The sequence below is a fragment of the Pleuronectes platessa genome, chromosome 17, assembly GCF_947347685.1.
Source record: "Pleuronectes platessa chromosome 17, fPlePla1.1, whole genome shotgun sequence".
NCBI lineage: Eukaryota > Metazoa > Chordata > Actinopteri > Pleuronectiformes > Pleuronectidae > Pleuronectes > Pleuronectes platessa.
Genome location: NC_070642.1, coordinates 13,629,421 through 13,642,220, shown reverse-complemented (window position 1 = coordinate 13,642,220; position 12,800 = coordinate 13,629,421). Strand labels below are relative to the sequence as shown.

The following is a 12,800-nucleotide window of genomic DNA, read 5'->3' as shown; positions in this document are numbered from 1 at the left end:
ATGGGATGCAGTGAATTTGTTGTATGTGCCTGTAGGAAATAAAAGATGCACTTTCTGTTGATACAAGTCGCTGCTGATTCTAGGTTTGTTCACATCCAAACTCATTTTAATCTTACTCACTTTATATTATTATTATTCAATTCATTTGGTATCAAATAACATAAATCTCTCTTTCCGCCTCACAACTCAAAGGGTACTTTATCAACTTGATCAAGTGATACAACTTCTTCACAACATCTCTCAGCTACCAGAATGTGAAAAACCATTTTGCACGTTCTGGCTGTGTGGCATTTGAGGAATGCTGACACACACTTCCTGTTTCCGCTCCTTTAAGGAAATGGCAGACTTTAATGCCACTCCGCTCTCTTATCTCGGAGATGCTGTCTGAGCCCCCACAGGGAGGGTTTCTTCAGGGTGTGGGGGGGGGGTTCCTGTACGCCGCTGTTTACTCTCACATTCGGTGCTGAGATAAACATGCATCATAAAGTTTGTGTTTTAAGTTGAAGCATGTGGATGTTCCTCTTTTCTGCAACTGTTTGAACATACTTTAGATTTAAAAGAAACTTGGTTTCTATCAGGGGAAAAGTGATGTTTGAATGTCACATCGTTTTGCATGCAGACCCACTGCAGATTGGCTTCATGATCTCACCGCTGAGCACAGAACTCTTAAACATTTTAAATGTAAAGAGTAAGACGCCCACATTTTTTTGGGAAGTGACTAAAATTCTCTAATACACAATTTGAGGAATGAAATTCAAGAAAAATATTTTTATTTAGAAAAACACTTTTAAAGTCCATTTCTTTATATATCCACTGAATGATTGAAAGAATAAAAAGTGCAAGTATTGTGCATGTAAATCTCAGGCCAGTTGTGTCTGTTTCAAACAAACATTAAATCTAAAGCTGTTCATTCTTATTTTTTAACATTTCTATGTATGGTCTGTTTATTAGTCTCATGACTTTCAGTAGAATGGGAGTCATCAATAGTAGAAGGACAGTAAGTTAATTAAAATATTCTGTTTTCTGACATTGACATAAGCTCCTTCAGTCTTTCAGCTGCTACAGAGACAGAAGGAGCCATAAATAAGAAGCTTTAATATTCCCTCAGAAAGTAGAAGAAAAAAATGTGTCCATTCGAAATGTAAAAAAAAAAGAAAAAAGGATCGATCCAAGGGAGACTTGTTTGTTCTTCCATCCGTTCATGTCTCGCTTCTGTCTTTATCGGCAGGAAACATTTAGTCTTTGCTTTCATCACGGCTGCGTCTCATATTGTCCCTCTGTGGCGATAAAGAAGTCATTCAGCATGTTCTGCAGGAACTCAAAAGTGGGCCGTTCCTCAGGCGCCTGTTTCCAGCACGTCATCATCATGTCGTAGAGCTCCTCGGGACAGCCCTCTGGACAAGGCATCCTGTACGAGAGGTCCAGGCTCCTGATCACCTCCGGGTTGGTCATCCCTGATTACGAGAAGTAAAGACAAGCTAGTGTGAGATCCTAATAAACGTAAGGTAAATTACTACATATGTCCTGCTTAACATCCACATATTAATGTATTGCTCTGGTCCAATACCTGGGTAAGGTATTCTTCCATAGGTGATTATTTCTGTGAGGAGGATCCCAAAGGACCACACGTCCGACTTGATGCTGAATGTGCCAAAGTTGATGGCCTCTGGCGCCGTCCATTTGATGGGAAATTTAGCCCCTGGTTGTCAGGAAGAAAAAACAGATGCAACCTCCTGTTGAATTGGCTGGTGACTGAAGAGGTTGTACGTGTGAGTGTGAGTGTGCACGTGTGTGTTATTTCCTTAACATGAGGTGAATAAATGACATAACAAGATATAACAGATATCTGGATATATATCTGATGACTGTTGACACGGACAACACTTTCAATACCTTTGGTTATATTTGTCCTTTCTGTGTCAATGCTGGCAAATATTATTTAATATTTAATAACAAATGTCTTGCATGTACGAAAACACTATATATATATATATATATATATATATCACAATGTAAAATCAAGATACGACAATTATTTAATAGTCCCACAACTGGGACATTTGAAACAACAGCAAGGCAAGATGTTACATCAGTAAAGTAATAAGTTTAATAAAATAAGTGTAAGAAAAAAGAAATATAGAAAAATATAAATGGGATAAAAAAAATTACACATAAAGAATTGTGATAAAATATATTAACCATATCTCCTATTATTGTACTTCCTCTATAGCACAAGATAACAATTGCATAAGAACGACAGCATGTGGTTAGACTGGTTTAAATAATGCACATCTAACTTCGGAGCCGTAGCTGCTATTCTTTGTTTGTTTTAAATAATTTATTTTTATGCATTTTTCTCCCGGTTTAGCAACCTAGGATGACTTTATATTCTTAAATGAAATAGGCTGATTGCAGTATGTATGCTGATGTTAGGCAAACAACTGTCGATGTGTAGTTGAGTTGAGACAGTTCCACACCATGTGCTTGTAAGGTGCTTGCAACCAAGCTCCCTCTTTTAAGCTGATAATTGGCGTTGGTTGCATTTCAACAATAAGAGTAAGTTCCCTGTGGCGTATTTTTGCCATATTAATGCAATGTTGTGTAATTTAGACTTTTTGTTTGAGAGGTAGTAAAATAAAGAAAATTAAAATACTTTTTTTAGTGCATGGTCAAATCCGCCCCCGAATTTCAAAAATTCTGTCTGTGGCTGTCGACTCATTTATGGAACCGTACCTTCATGAGCCGTGTATTCCGTCTCGATGATCCTGGCCAGGCCAAAGTCTGCTATCTTACAGTGCAGGGTCTCATTGACCAGTATGTTGGCCGCACGCACGTCTCTGTGGATGTAGTGCTTCTTCTCGATGTAGGCCATACCCTCAGCTATCTGTCATGTTAAAAAAAATCCGGAAAAAAGCATTAGAAGCAGGACTATAGGTAAATTAACATATCAAATGCTAAATTAATATATGGTTTATTTATGACGGAGAAACACACTTTTACATATACAAGTGTTTTTTTATTTGATGCTAAGTAGAGTATTTTAAAACAGAGGAAACAGAAAGTATTTTTTAATCTATAAAATTTAGCCAGAAATTTTAAAATTGCACTTGAAATAAATACATAATAGAGTATGTGTCGAATAAAGGAGATTTTATGAAGACAAAGGTCTATTTTCTCTGCTCAGTGTGTACAGTAGAGGAGCACATGCAACAGGGCAGCTACAGTGTGCGTGTGGATACATGAATTGAGTTTACATGTAGAGTAATGGCAGTAAAGTGGGTATAAAAGGATGTGACGACTCTCAGGCCGTCAACATGCCTCTGAGTTCTGAGGGAGCTCAGAGTGAGTGGGTGAAAAAAAAAACATTTCCTGTCCGGATGTTAATAATTGATGCAGGGCGAGGCTTTGAGCCAGACGAGCAGAGGCCCACATCAGAAAACCTCACAGCTACTGCTGACATTTTCCACGCGTATTCACATCCTGGCCGGTGTCACACTTTACAATATACAACAGACTGTAGAACAGCTCGCATTTAAAAATAGTCTATGAGGTCAGAAATAATGTCCGTTTTTTTGTTTGTGGTAAAGTATGCAAACATGTGTGGTGTAATGACAGCAGCAAAGAACAGGGCTAAAGATAAACAGAAATGTTATGGGTTGGCAATAAAAGATGGAAATGTCTCAAACATTATCGAAACTTTAAAATTATAAGTATATATTTCTTCACCTGCGCCGACATGTCTATCAGCTTGTTGAGCTGCAGATTCTTCCCGTCGTCTGTTTTCAGAAAGTCCAGGAGACATCCTGCCAGTGAGAAAATACGAAAAAAGAGAAGTGACTCCATCAGATAAAGAAATGAAAGATGATCGAGTGGAAACTTCCATTTCATAGTCCAGTTAAAGTCTTCCAGTTATGCAGAAAGGCAGATTGTGACATACGGAGAGGAATCAAATTTAAATGAGGTTGTTAAGTATAGAGCCATAAGGTTTTTAAGGCCCTAGCAGCTACTAACACACGTTTTGGGAGGTTATGGTTTCAACCCGTGTCTGTTTGTTTGTTGTTTGGTTGGTTGGTTTATTTTGCAAGATTACAAAAACAAAACTGGATGGATTTCCTCAGGGAAGTCGCCGTTAAATATTGGTGCAGATCTGAATCAGGTGGCGGATGCAGGAATTCCTTTTTCGCCTTCTTTGGTTTCTCAGAGTTACGCTGTCTCCTGAGTGACATCATAAGGGTTTAGTTCTGTGGTTTAAGAATGTTTAAATTAAAACGACTGTAAAAAAAAATAATTACAGAACGAAGTGAAATACAAGAATCACAGAATTGAATCAACGACCGGATAACATAGTTTTGAAATCCCTGGTTTAATCTCAGTCAAATATTAAAAAAATTTTGCCTCTCATTTGTTCTCAGTTTTCTTTATCTAATGCTATCCTGTATTGAAAATGTTTCGACTCATAGGTTGAACTATTTAAAGATATTTTTTTTATATTTATCTAACTATTTATAGACAATTTAGAGAATAATCCAGAAAGAAAATAATCATTTGCTGTCGACAGATATTTTAGGGCACATTTACTTTGTCAAACAAATAAGTATAAAATTGAATTGTTTGTCCAACCCCCCCCCCCCCCCCCCCCCCGTTTATTCAGTGTCTTACCATTGATCATGAACTCAGTGACGATGAGAATGGGCTCCTTCGTGACCACAGCGTGGAGACGCACCAGTCGTTCATGCTGCAGCCGCTTCATGAGGTTGGCCTCCTCCAGGAAGGCCTTAGGCTCCATCGTTCCCTCTTTCAACGTCTTAACGGCCACCTTTTGGGTGTTCTTGTAGAAACCTGTAGTAAGGATCATAAGCAGTGAGACACACTGCAACGTCTCTGTTCATCAAATGGCTTCCGGTGACGATGGCAGCTTTCTCTCACCCATCCACACTTCTCCGAACTGCCCAGCTCCCAGCTTCTTCACCATTTTCAGCGTCTCTCTGGGAATCTCCCATTCGTCCTGTGCCCACGGCAGCTGGAGTTCATTGGGATTACAGGGGGCGTACAGTCGCCGACACAGACCATCAGCGATACCTGAGCCCAATCGCACACATATAATAATAAACAGCTTTTCTTTTTGATTTCATCGCTGCTGTGACACATTTCACTGACATACAACAGGGTTTGTGAGCTCTCGTGTCCTCAACAGTGTCCTCCACAGTCTTGAAAGTGTTTCTGTGTGGGAGCTAATGTAATGTTGCTGTGCATTGGCAGCTATTCTAGAGATTTGGCGTTTATTATCTTGTGGTTTAGTCGCAGGAATGGAAAGACTCACACAGGAAATGCATGACACACCACAAGGGTCTAGCTCGTGCACACGTCTCTTCTGCGCCTTGTGAGCAGTAAACAGAGCTCAAATCAACTCATTCAAGTTCTCTCATCGTTTTCGGTGTTTTTGTAACTGTACTCACGGCTGTAGTACGTGACCAGCTCCTGTAGTGTTGGGAACGAGGTGGAAGGAGAGATGTAGAAGCCCCCTTTGTCCAGAGTGCGGATCTTGTAGTGTTTCACCATGTCTCCTTGTTCCGCTACATGATCCCTGATTGACAGTGAGAACGACCCTGAGGGGCAAAGCACACAGATGGTACGGGTTCTGCGTCCTGAGATGTGGCGCCACTGACATTTGTGTTTGTGTTGTAACAGATAAAGAGACTGATGGTGAGTCACCTTTACAGGTCTCGCTCTCTCGAACTAGAAAGGCACCCGGTTTGTTACCAGGCGCCAAAAGCATTCGCTCAGTCTCCCTCCGACTCAAGTTCTTGAAATACCATCTACGAAAGAGAGAACAACAAAATGTATTTCTAAGACGTTGTAGCAGTGCTTGAATTTTATCTGCCACTAGTGTTGTGTTAAAATGTGTTGCTTACTTTTCCACCTCCAGCGTATCTGCTCTGGCGATGTAATTACACGGTATTAAGCCCTCCTGTCCCGTCGCCAGCAATCTCGCCCGCCACCATTCTCCATTTCTTCAAATAAACAGAGGACGATCAGTTGTTGTTGTTGTTCTTTTCACTGTTGCAAGGTACACACCAAATCGTATTGGGACCGTGTGATGAGACTTACTCCTGCAGAACCTTAAGTTGGTCCCCTTTCTTGAAAGGCAGATCGTTGTCGTTGCTGCCTTCGAAGTCGTGCAGTGCCAAAAACACGTAGTCGTCTAAAGTCAGGCAGAGCGAACAGTTAGAGGGAGCGAGTTCACAAAACATCACTTTATAATACTACATTTTATATTCTTATTTAGGCCCGTTTCTGTGCATAATCCTCTAACCCTCGGTTACATAAGTGTATTCAAATGACTCTGTTACTATTCTACTCTACACTATAAGAGTTCTGTATTTTTTGTCACTGTCTTTGTCATTATACACACTTTCTTCTCATCTCTCACGAATAATCTCATGTTTCACCCAGAAGAGGACAGAGGAAATGCAGCTGAGATCTCTATCACTGGACCTAACCTCACAGCAGCAGCGGTCTAAACACAATTTAACACTGGCCTGTTTTTTTAGAAAGTGTAGAAAATCGTGTGTTCAGTCATTACCGTTCTCCAAATGGTTATTTCCACTTTGTGCCTAAAGAACAGAAGAAGTTGTTTTTTGACATGAACATTCACAGTGAGCCGGCAGTTAATGAAAAATTAACACAAAGTCAGAACAGATTATTTTCAAATCAAAGTAAATAGTTTAATTTCCTCCTACAAGGAGATACTGTTTTTTATTAGTAATCAAACTTGGTGGACACATTATAACAAAACTGGAAAATCCAGGATATCTTTTTCACAGTCTTTAGAATTATGATAAGATGTTTTCTATGATTTCCTACAAAATGATACATGAATCTCAATGAATAAAATCAGGTGCATTTAAAGGACGATATCAAGTTTTTCCTTAGAGCGTTCTACTTACAGTGAGATTCAGCGAGTGGGGGGCCGGAGAGTTGTGTTTTGCTTTGTAGAAGTCGCCTGCGTTGACTTGCGTCTGGTCACTCCAAGCACAGCCCATCCTGAATATATATATAAAATGGAAACAGTTACCTTCTACAGCTACACCACATACTAATAACAAGACAGGTGGAACACTCATGTATGTTCATACCTGAGGAAGCAGATGTTTTCAGCCTCCACTCCTCTCACTGCAGGGCCTTGTCTCTGAGCTCATCCCCGGTGCTGGATGAATGAATGTAACGCACTGTGAACTGCTAAATAATATCGCCCTGTTGTTACCATGTCTATTTATGCACACAATAAATTGGCTTTCATATGAGGAAGTGGAAAAATAAGTTAACCGACTTGGATGGTGGCGTTTACATATGCAGTTTACACCACACTGTCATGTCAGAGACATAAATAGAGGAAGGATATTGTGAATTTGTTCTTTGTTTGGTGTCAGTGTGAAACTACCAATGTTTTTCACGTGTCACCGCTGTTCCTGAGTCTGTTAAAGCGGCCCCATGAGATGTTTAGGATAAATACTGATCATAATTTCAGAGTCTTGAGAGCACATTTCAATGTTTGAATAATTAGCAGTTAGAAAATAATTTCCTTCCTTATTTCCCACAAAAGTTCCAGTTTATGCTTTTACTTTCAAAAACGACGAGATCAACATGTTCATTGAGTTATGTCTGATGTAAAATTATAATTTCCATTTTTAATATGCCATAAAAAAGCGACTGTGATGAGGATAATCCTCAATTGCCCTTCTGTTGACTTGACTTTTCCATAATGTATGACTAAACTCTAATGGTAATATTACATGTGGCACCGCTGTTGAGAAATGACAATTTAATATATCTATATTTAAGGGTTAACACTAAATGTTTAAGTGCGAAATGTGATTTCATTGTTACTGACCTCTGCTGCAACATCTAGTTATAGTATGAATATTGTCATTGTGCTATTTTCACACACACTAGGAATTGTTTTTTCTCATATTCAAAATCATTTAAATTGTACACACAGTTTCAGCATATCATTACAGTATCTGTACTTCTACCTGTCAGTAGAAGTACAGTACTAACTGTCAGTCGTGTATAGTGAGAAAGTCGTACAGTACCTTGACCTAGTCCCCCCGGCTGCAGTCGTCAAACGTACTCCACATGTTAAGAAGTCTCAAGTTCCTCATCGAAAAGTGCCTGTCAGTCTCTCTCTCTCTCTCTCTCTCTCTCCCCCCCCCCCCCCCCCCCTCTCAGGGGAACTACACTGACTTTACAGTAAAGAGGTAACAGTTTATTTATGTTGTATGGTCATTGCTTCTCTTGCCCCCCCCCCCCCCCGCCTGCAGTTTATTCATGTTGACTGGTCATTGCTTCTCTTGCCCCCCCCCCGCCCGCCTGCAGGTCCTCTAACAAAATGATTAAACTTTGATGCCTTAACTTTCACCAGATTGTCGTGTGTGTGAAATGAACGAATATAGTCTCATCCTTGATCTACAGACTGAGATGAGACTATTTCTTATTGTGTGTGAGTTTTTTATTTCTTGTACTGCAAGTCATTTTGATCTGCGGCGGAAAAGGGGGCTGTGCTGTGCCGTGCCGTGCCGTGCTATGCTGTTCTATGTAAGTGTCTGAGTGAGTGTTGGTGAGTGTGGTCGAGGGTTGGGTACTGTTACACAGAGAGAGCAGGGTTTCCATGACGTACGTCTCGGTTCCTCTTTTCTGTTTTTTGTCTACAATAATACTTTTCTAATGAATAAACCTCAATGCATTTTTGCAATACAGTGGTTTGCAAGAGTGGTACACATCGACACCACTAGATGGACTAGTGGACCAGTAATGAGTCGAACCCAGAATAAAGTGAGTGCTCATGGGAAGAGTGGAAGTGTTTCTTTCATATACAATAAATGCAATGTCAAAAGTAAATTATTCTTGAAGGCTACCAGATCTGTAAATAATGTTCTTAGCTTATTTATTACACTTTTTCTGAAGCGTACGTGTATCTTGAGTTCTTTTTTTTTTTTTATAAAAGTGTTTATTTCCTTTCAAACCTGCTTTGACCTATAACCTGCTGAACATAGACTCTAACATCACATAGGTAAAGCTTCTTATTATACAGACAGCTGTATGTATAGTCTGCACTAATACTCTAATTACTCTGATACTCTAACTGTAATTTATAAGTGGTGCTGAGGTCGGTTCAGCAGAATCAATAAACTCTAAAGACTTTTTAGTGTTATTATTTTAAAAGCTATTGTACTTTACTGTAAAGGACAGACACCATTCATATTTACTAGTGTTTTAAAATATTTTCTTATTATCACTATTATGTTGGGAAACTTGCAAATGCATTTATACAACTCAAGTGCTTAATACATAATGCGTAAATTTGTATTGGTAAATAAAACCTGTTTGTGGTGTGATTAAATGTGCAACAGATACATTTTTGTCATGTATTATGTACTGAGAAGACGTTGTGTGTTAAAATACTCAACCCTTATTGTTAGTGCTCCATGAGGACTATTCCTAAAAGACAGGTTTGGTTGATTTCCTCTTAATCACTCATGCTTTGATTTTGTAAACCATTGAGCGGTCCTTGGTTGAGGGATTATGTACCATATACTAAACTGGTTTCTGAGGTTCCCCTGACATGACACCAGATGGCACTGGAAGTCACCAAAAGTGTGTTTCTCTCAAGACACTTCCACTTTCCCCTGTACTCACGTCACGTCTATTAATAGATAACCACCAAATTTACTTAAAAGATTCAATGAAGTGCTGCATCCTCTGTATGTGGTGCCGAGGACAGTGTGCGGATGTGGAATCGAGCCGATGTGCGGTCAATCTATCAAAGTACAACAATGCTTTGGTTTTTCACACCAGCTAACCAGCTCTTTCCTATTGTCACCGTGATATGCAGCAGTGGAGGGAATTCACCCATTTCCATCGGACTGTAAACACAACACAATATGTCCCCCCCCCCCACACACACACACCCCAACCCCTTGTTTAATATCAAATGAATCAAAGAACTTTTATAAGGAAGGTGTCAGTCAGAGTAAGTTGTACCCTCTTAGTGCGGGGAACAATAAATCTTACAGCACCGGAAGTGTTTGTTTCCTATGGGGGGGGTGGGGGGGCTTTATAATACACGCAGTGTGGGGATATTACTCTCTGGGCAAGACTTCACAGGTTTCTGTTTGGACCACCTGTGCTGTGTGTGGGGGCCGTGTTGTGCTGGAGTTCTCTGAATGAACAACTTCACTTCACTGCACACGAACACACACATTCTTTCACACACAGGCTGCAGGTGCATGGTGATTGTTATTGAGTGCGTCCTGGTTACTAACCGCTGTTTCTCTTTATACTCTCGTCTTCTGGTTTTCCATCAGCCCTTGTTTTCTTCCCAGGGCTTTGCGGATGCTTGTGTACAGCTCTGCTGGGGTCCCCAGACATTGCATCCTGCCTGCAGAAGGGTCATAAGTGGCCCCACAGGATAACCTGAACAACAGTGGGAAAGAAAGGGAGCGTGGGTCTCCTTCGCTAACGCAGTCCTGACCACCCCTGTGCCAAAAAGCGTACATGGTGCCAACGGCTGCTTTCAGCTCCCATTATTAATGTGAGTGTGAAGTGCATGTGACTGAAAATGTCCTGCTTGGGTGTGTGTTTTACATTTGTGTGAGTGGGTTAACTTTCTATATATTCAACATGAAGATTATAATTTGAATATTATCTAGAAGCTGTACTTTAAGTGCTAGTTAAAGCATTAGAAGTGTTTATTATAACGTAGACACACCACACACACACACACACACACACACACACACACACACACACACACACACACACAACCTTGTACTTCTATCTTAGTTAGGACACTCTAAGGTATAATGCATTCCCTAGCCAAACATCCTTACTTTCCCAAAATGTTCTCACTCCATAGGTTTTAGGCTCAAAATGCCCCTCACATAGACATCAATATACAGTGCCTTGCATAAGTATTCACCCCCTTTGGACTTTTCTACATTTTGTCATGGTATAACCACAGATTAAAATTTATTTCATCGTGAGTTTATGTAATGGACCAACACAAAATAGTGCATCATTTGGAAGTGGGGGGAAATATTACATGGATTTCACAATTATTTACAAATAAAAATCTGAAAAGTGTTGAGTGCATATGTATTCACCCCCTTTACTGTGAAACCCCTAACAAAGATCTGGTGCGACCAATTGCATTCACAAGTCACAATCGCAAGTCACATAATTAGTAAATAGGGTCCACCTGTCTGCAATTTAATCTCAGTATAAATACACCTGTTCTGTGACGGACTCAGAGTTTGTTGGAGATCATTACTGAACAAACAGCATCATGAAGACCAAGGAGCTCACCAAACAGGTCAGGGATAAAGTTGTGGAGAAATATGAAGCAGGGTTAGGTTATAAAAAAATATCCAGAGCTTTGAGCACCATAAAATCCATCATAAGAAAATGGAAAGAATATGGCACAACCGCAAACCTACCAAGAGGAGGCCGTCCACCCAAACTGAAGAGTCAGACAAGGAGAAAATTAATCAGAGAAGCAACCAGGAGGCCCATGGTTACTCTGGAGGAGTTGCAGAGATCCACAGCTGAGGTGGGAGAATCTGTCCACAGGACAACTATTAGTCGTCTACTCCACAAATCTGGCCTTTATGGAAGAGTGGCAAGAAGAACGCCATTGTTGAAAGGGATCCATAAAAAATCCTGTTTGGAGTTTGCCAGAAGCCATGTGGGAGACACAGCAAACATGTGGTAGAAGGTGCTCTGGTCAGATGAGACCAAAATTGAACTTTTTGGCCTCAATGCAAAACGCTATGTGTGGCGAAAACCCAACACTGCCCATCACCCTGAGCACACCATCCCAACAGTGAAACATGGTGGTGGTAGCATCATGCTGTGGGGATGCTTCTCTTCAGCAGGTACAGGGAAACTGGTCAGAATAGAGGGAAAGATGGATGGAGCCAAATACAGGGAAATCCTTGAAGAAAATCTGATGCAGTCTGCAAAAGACTTGAGACTGGGGCGGAGGTTCATCTTCCAGCAGGACAATGACCCTAGACATACAGCCAGAGCTACAAAGGAATGGTTTGGATTAAAGAATGTTAATGTCTTAAAATGGCTCAGTCAAAGCCCAGACCTCAATCCAATAGAGAATCTATGGCAAGACTTGAAGATTGCGGTTCACAGACGGTCTCCATCCAATCTGACTGAGCTTCATCTTTTTTGCCAAGAAGAATGGACAAACCTTTCCATCTCCAGATGTGCAAAGCTGGTAGAGACATACCCCAAAAGACCTGCAGCTGTAATTGCAGCGAAAGGGGGTTCTACCAAGTATTGACACAGGGGGGTGAATACTTATGCACCCAACAGATGTCAACTTTTTTGTTCTCATTATTGTTTGTGTCACAATAAAATTTATTTTGCACCTCCAAAGTACTATGCATGTTTTGTTGATCAAACGGGAAAAAGTTTATTTAAGTCTATTTGAATTCCAGTTAGTAACAGTACATAATGGGAAAAAGTCCAAGGGGGGTGAATACTTATGCAAGGCACTGTAGGTACATACACATACAAACACACACATGCACGCACGCACACCTATCATCACGAACACACTTTCCTCAATTTTGATCCCCCTTCTTCATCACAAGAGGCCCCTCTTTGACTTCCTGCCTCTGTGGGAACCGGTTCTGTCCTCTGTCACACATGGAGTGAGAGACGGTCTCGCTCCTGCATTTGCCCCCAAAAAAAGACAAAGTGATTGTCAATAAACAAGGAACAATTGA

General features: G+C 40.5%; 1 protein-coding gene across 2 annotated transcripts; it reads right to left on the bottom strand.

Moving 5' to 3' along the window:
• Positions 1-753: 753 nt before the first annotated feature.
• Positions 754-8,213, bottom strand: blk (BLK proto-oncogene, Src family tyrosine kinase). 2 transcript variants are annotated; one of them, XM_053444851.1, is made up of 14 exons: positions 8,094-8,213; positions 7,137-7,207; positions 6,948-7,044; positions 6,584-6,614; positions 6,109-6,202; positions 5,913-6,011; positions 5,713-5,816; positions 5,457-5,606; positions 4,927-5,079; positions 4,660-4,839; positions 3,727-3,803; positions 2,734-2,884; positions 1,568-1,699; positions 754-1,454 (listed from the first exon to the last, which is right to left on the bottom strand). In XM_053444851.1, exons 3-14 carry the CDS (start codon positions 7,041-7,043, stop codon positions 1,252-1,254), a joined length of 1,470 nt encoding a protein of 489 aa, XP_053300826.1. In that variant the 5' UTR covers position 7,044; positions 7,137-7,207; positions 8,094-8,213; the 3' UTR covers positions 754-1,251. The 2 variants fall into 2 exon arrangements, with proteins under 2 accessions (XP_053300826.1, XP_053300827.1); XM_053444852.1 differs by having other exon boundaries at positions 7,137-7,239; positions 8,094-8,117.
• Between the last annotated feature and the right edge of the window lie 4,587 nt (positions 8,214-12,800).